Consider the following 6,000-nt stretch of genomic DNA (forward strand, 5'->3'; position numbering starts at 1 on the left):
GAAATAAACTTCTAGCAACAAAAAAAAAATTTTCGTTGCAAAAGATATAACTTTTTGCAACGCAATTTTTTTTGTCGCAAATATCTAATTTTTGGGAACGAAATTTAAATTTCGTTGCAAAAGCCTACTTTTTGGCGACGAAAAATATTTCGTCGCTAAAATTTCGTCGCAAAAAATCAAATTTCTTGTGGTGTTTGCTTTGTCATTCATCCATTTATATATATCTTATAGTGGATGATCCAACAGTATAATCATGAAAAAAAAAAAACATCTTTTATTTATAAAAAAAATATAATCCTAATTTATTTTTATTTTATTATATATTTTATAAAATATTTTTTTTATTATTCTTGACATGATTAAAAAGACTACAATTAATTGACAATACCACTGAAGAACAGCCTGCTAAATGCAACAACGACAATTTGTGTTATAATAGCACATAACAAATTACAATGGCATCATATCACGTTAGAATTATTATTTAAAAAATAATATTACTAAGCATGAGCTAGCTAGGATGTATTTATCTAAAATAATTTAATAAATTATTTTATTTTCAAAAAAATATAGAGTGCATAAAAATTTGGGTGGCATCTTGCTTTCTTTATCCTACAACAACAACAATAACAACAACGACGATGACGACAACGACGACGATGATATTAATAATAATAAATAATTACTACACCAATTTTTTTTATTTTTTAATAATAAATAATTACTACACCAATTCCTTTTATTTTTTCGGAGAGAGAAAGGTATCGTTAAGTGTTAATTCATATGAATAAAATTCATTTTTATAGCTCCTCAGGCTTACATGGTTTGATGTTTATGATTCAAAATTTTTCAAAATTTAATATTTTAATACAAAAAAATAGATTATTTTATAAATAACATATTTACCCTTCGAAATGCTAAATTTTCAATTGGGGATGTGGTTGCGACTTCCACACAATAGAAAGATTCATCTTCTTTCGCACCAATCCATTATTTATTCATCTAATAGTTGTTTTGAATGATGGGGCTGGAGTGCTTTGAGCTCCATGCAGTAGGTAATTCGATGGTGGATTCATGCGAAAGATGTAACCCCGGCCTTTCGCAATGACCCTTCGACTAACAGGCGCCGGTGGTTATTACGGGTCATGCGCGCATCTGCTTGACCCATGCAAAGTTTATAGACTCCAATTACATGCAACAAAGGAGGGACGGTGATAATTGCAGAAAAAGATGGGACGGTGACAGGATACAATTTGGGTGAATTGGTCTAGGTCAAGAGCCAATTAGCTCTCACATCAAAAAGAAAAGGAAGAAAAAGCCAACCTACACCTAAATCAATCAACAGCATACATAACTACATTTAACTCCAATCAAACCTGACCTAATTCTATATTTTTCAGTTCAAAGAAATTTCAGATCGTGTTATGCTAGCAGAAGTTGGGTTTGGTTGGCCGTAAGTAAGCTTTAGACGGAGTCGCTTTGCAAACTTCACTATAGAGAAATATTTGTCTTATATTTGGAGCCCTCAGTCAACAAAGCTCGTGTTAGGGATTACCGGATCTTCAATCAGAACCGAGGTTGTCTTGATTTGATTATGTCATACCCAAAAGTCAGTTTAAGTTGGGTGGGATGTTGATTCAATCAGATTAAAACTATACCCTGTCCATGTTATATTTGGATTAACCAAGACCAAGTTGCATCCCCGGATGGTAACCCTCACCATCACTCTCACTGCCTCCTAGTTTGACTGGTTTTGTTTTTCGTTTTGGTACAGTAGGAGACCTGTCATCTGTGATCTCAAGAAGAAGAAAATAAGAACCCATTTTTCTTTAGAGAATTTTCTTTTTTTTTTTTTTATAAAAAAAAAAAAAAATCCTATCTCTTGGTTTGACTCTTTTTCAAACTCTTGCGAGAGATGACTTTGAACGACTACTTTTCTTTTCTGAATGTTTCTGGCTGCTCGATGCTCGCTACTTTTCAATCCCTTCCACATCAAATCTCTCTCTCTCTCTCTCTCTCTCTCATGTGTCCCCACCCCATCTGCACCGCTAACACGCATAAACCATAAGAAGCCGAACTGAATAGAATATATATAGATGGAAAGCACACCCTCCACAGCTGAGGCTTAGATGCCCCCCCGCTCCTCCATCGATCTCACTCATGGACTTCGTCTTTCTCCTTAGCGCCGAGGCCCGCGGGCGCTTCCTCCAGAGCGCAGCGCGGATACTTGGATGTTCGTATATTTGCCTGTGGAGACCGCTCCCCCTCCAATCCAAGTATGTTACCCTCTCCTTAATTTCCTCTTTCTGCCATCCTTCCCCTCTTTAAAACCATCTATCCTCTTTCACCACTTAATTCTTGGCGGCACTTCCATCAGCCACCTGGCCTCCGTGGATGGATGGCACCATGAGGACGACCATACCCATCGGAGCTGCTCGCCAGGCAGCGTCTCCCGGAGGCTCTTCAAGGCCTACCGGGAATCCTTCTTCAGCATCGACAGCGGGTACTATATATGTGCACGAAGTTCTTGAAATAAATAAAATTATACATATATTATCCTCCATCGATTCAACGTCGTTTTGCCGATATGCATGGGTTTGACTTTTTCTGTTTCCAAAAAAAGTTGTGTCCCTGGATCGGCATACAAGGGAGGGTTGGCATATATCGAGCTAGGGGAATCGGAGCTAATGATCTCGGCGTGCGTGCAAATCCAGCGGCAGTTCTATCAGGTGAGTGAGGAGAGATGGGAGTGGTTGCGCTTTCTATATATATCCTTCGCTTGTTATGGAGATGCTTACTCAGGCCATCTTTGCATCGTTTCAGGAAGCTGGAATTAAGGTTTGTACTTAATAGTAGAGTCACAAACCATTCTTATTATTTGTCTCGAACCAAGACGAAAAGCATATAACCGAACGGTATTGGAATGGACTGTTGTTTACAAACAGATCGCTGTTTTTATGGGATGCGGAAGCGGGGAGATTGAATTAGGAATGACAACGTTGAGTAATGTAATCAATTTCAGTTCAAATTTAACCATGGATTGTGATATCATCATCACTTTAATTTGATCGATCTCCGATCGATCTAATACCGAATCATATTATTTATTCTAAATGGATTAATTGCAGGGGCAGATGCGCACGCGAATGCACATCCAACAAGTGTTCTCCGAGGACTACATCCAACATTCGCTTTTAGGGGATCCATTCCCGGCGCCCGACCAGGGCAGGCCCTCATCATCTTCATCCTCCTCGTTCCGATCTTTGTCGGTGGGAAGTCCGGAGTACTCCTCCCTCCTGCTCACCAAGGCGGGTGCTCATCATCTCATGTCGGAGGTGATCGGAGAGCAAGCGCTAGTGGTTCCCCCGCACCAAATGTCCATCATGCAAGCCTACGGCGGCCGCCACCCAAATGTACTCCGGCCTCCAAATCCTGCAAGCGATGATGCAGTAATGACGAGAGCGATGCTTGCTGCTATCTCTTCACCTTCTACTTCTTCCTCTCCTCCATCATTTCTTTACCCGTCTCCGTGCCAAAGGCGAAGGAACCCAACAGTTGGGCCGTTTGAGCCCTATAACCCAGCTCTTGCTCCAAAAATCGGATCCAACCCAGCAGTACATGGACAGAAGATGATGAAAACGGCGATCTCCATCCTGAGGAGGATATATGAGGTAAGATATGAAAATCGAGTGCAGGAGGCACGGCCGACGAGCAACCAATTACTTCATATGATATCAGAGCGCAAACGCCGAGAGAAGCTTAATGAGAGCTTTCATGCACTTAGAATGCTACTACCACCGGGTACAAAGGTATATATGCATTTCCAACTAAAACTTCTTAGAATTCTATTCATCATACATGCAGGTTATATACTCATTATAAAATATGATCGCTTTAACTATCTGTAGACAACCGGATTAGTAGAAAAACATTATTGTTCAGAAGAAGTATGGGACAGAAGTCCGTTTTAAGAACCAACTGAGATTAGAGCCCGTTCTATATATATATAGAAGAAAACCATTGACATGGATTCCATTTCATTGACATTGCAGGCTTTTAATACATATTTTGGTCTCACATCTTATACCTGTTGTGCCTGTTTGAAACAACTTGATCTGTAGAAAAATAAGAATACTTGTTGTTCGACCGCAACAAATTATCGAACGAACCATCTTCATTTTGATATGTTCTTTAATTTTTCTCTCCCAACAGAAGGACAAGGCATCAGTGCTTTCCAACACAAGGGAGTTTCTGAATACTTTGAAAGCTCAAATCTCTGAGCTTGAAGAGAGAAATCGGATGCTAGAAATGCAGCTTCAGCCTCCTGATGAAACTAAAGAAGTTGGTGATTCAACAGAAACAATAGAAATTCAGATAACCAGGGCCTCCGAATCAACATCACAAGCCCAAAGAATCAACCTTAGAGTTACAGTTCGGGTAGAATGTAATATGATGGATTTAGTTCTCAACATTCTTGAATGCCTGAAAGAGATGGGAAATATCAGCTTGGTATCAGTGGATGCAAGCACGGGTTCACCACGAGTGAATACGTTTGCACGCTCAAATTTCACATTACAGGTTCAGGTATATATAGTTGCAAATATCCGTCATTTGATAACATTATTTTGGAAGTTACCATGCCAATATTCTTGTTGATATTATGCTAAAAAGACTTTGATGAACTATCAACCCGTTGAAGGTTTTTTTTTTTTTTCTGTTCCCACTTCCAAATATTTTATTTCAAAATTTTGACATATTTACAGGATATTTGGTTTGAATTACATTGTAAAGAAATTCATGTTCTTAACAGTTTATACTTTTTCTTTTTTGTTAATAACACTTCCAGAAAAAAGGGATTTGAAGCAGCAAATAACGCAATGAACTTTGCGTTTTTTTTTTTTTTAAAAAAAAAGCAGAATGAAATGTATTGAAGCATCGCATTTTTAGGAGAATGGAATAAAGTTTATAAACCAATCTTATCTTATGCAAGGCTAAAAGCAATGCTCCAAAGTTTTAGGACATTTTTAGTTGCGCGCCGTCCATGAAGGCGCTTTCAACTCCTTTCGGAATTTCCTTTGTATCTTTGACTGGATCTCTGTCCATGGCTGGGTTAATGAGAAACATCTATACCCTGTATCACAAATCTGACTGTTCCACCAAACATTTTAGCCAATGGTCTAGCTTTGAACAGCTCGCCAGTTTCTTCCTACAGTGATGTAACATGTCCTAGCTCCCTTCAACTGAATCAGTTTTTGATCCACAAGCTAATATGATCTTTGATCTTTTAAGCAGCCTAATGGATTTTGTCTGTTCTATGCTCCTCAACTTCACAGCTACCTGATTTTTGTCTGGCTGTCAAACTAAGCAAGCACCACGGAACATTTACTATATACTGACACTTTATACTAATACATATTTATTATATACTTGGATGGTAATGCATAATGAAACATGTGACACGAAGTTTCCTTTATAATTATCAAGTAAGGGCTGATCTATACTGGAAAAAAAAAGTAATGCCTGGTGTACTGCTATTGATGTCACAGGCCAGTGATTGGGACGAGGAGTCCTTCAAGGAAGCTGTGACCAGGGCGGTTGATGGTGTGGTGGCTCGACCAGCAACCACGACTCCTTGACCTTCGTTCTCGGGAGGTTGGCCATCAATTTTGACCTATCACTTTACCCAGTCCTATGGCTCGAGCAAAGTTTCAAGCAAATTGAAGGAGCGACATGGAATCCAATTCTATTCAAAGATGGAAGATCTAGACAAAGAAGCCAACAGATTCTTGGACCCCAAAAATTTGGATGGAGATGGGTGGTCGCTCTTTTGATGGCTCGACCTCATTAAAAGCCGTTTGAATGGGTCGACTAAACTTATCAGGCTGCAGTGAAGGATGGAAAGCTCTCCGTAGCTTTAATTTCCATCTATTGCCTACAATTTTGCCCCTTGATTAACGATTAGGAATATGCGAGAGCTGAATATAAGAATATTTTGATGTA

At 39.0% G+C, this 6,000-nt stretch overlaps 1 protein-coding gene across 1 annotated transcript; it reads left to right on the plus strand.

Moving 5' to 3' along the window:
• Window positions 1–1,957: 1,957 nt before the first annotated feature.
• LOC105047968 (putative transcription factor bHLH041) lies at window positions 1,958–6,000 on the plus strand. The gene is made up of 8 exons (XM_019851621.3): window positions 1,958–2,276; window positions 2,378–2,503; window positions 2,624–2,729; window positions 2,824–2,838; window positions 2,946–3,008; window positions 3,129–3,809; window positions 4,213–4,584; window positions 5,547–6,000. Exons 1-8 carry the CDS (start codon window positions 2,161–2,163, stop codon window positions 5,634–5,636), a joined length of 1,569 nt encoding a protein of 522 aa, XP_019707180.1. The 5' UTR covers window positions 1,958–2,160; the 3' UTR covers window positions 5,637–6,000.

Source organism: Elaeis guineensis, chromosome 7, assembly GCF_000442705.2.
Source record: "Elaeis guineensis isolate ETL-2024a chromosome 7, EG11, whole genome shotgun sequence".
Classification (NCBI taxonomy): domain Eukaryota; kingdom Viridiplantae; phylum Streptophyta; class Magnoliopsida; order Arecales; family Arecaceae; genus Elaeis; species Elaeis guineensis.

What these genes read in the sequence shown, in the direction of transcription:
- LOC105047968 (XM_019851621.3), top strand. Translation starts at nt 2,161, where the DNA reads ATGGACTTCGTCTTTCTCCTTAGCGCCGAGGCCCGCGGGCGCTTCCTC. An exon ending in CCGCTCCCCCTCCAATCCAA is followed by an intron (nt 2,277 to 2,377) that starts GTATGTTACCCT and finishes CACTTCCATCAG; the next exon opens with CCACCTGGCCTCCGTGGATG. An exon ending in TTCTTCAGCATCGACAGCGG is followed by an intron (nt 2,504 to 2,623) that starts GTACTATATATG and finishes TTCCAAAAAAAG; the next exon opens with TTGTGTCCCTGGATCGGCAT.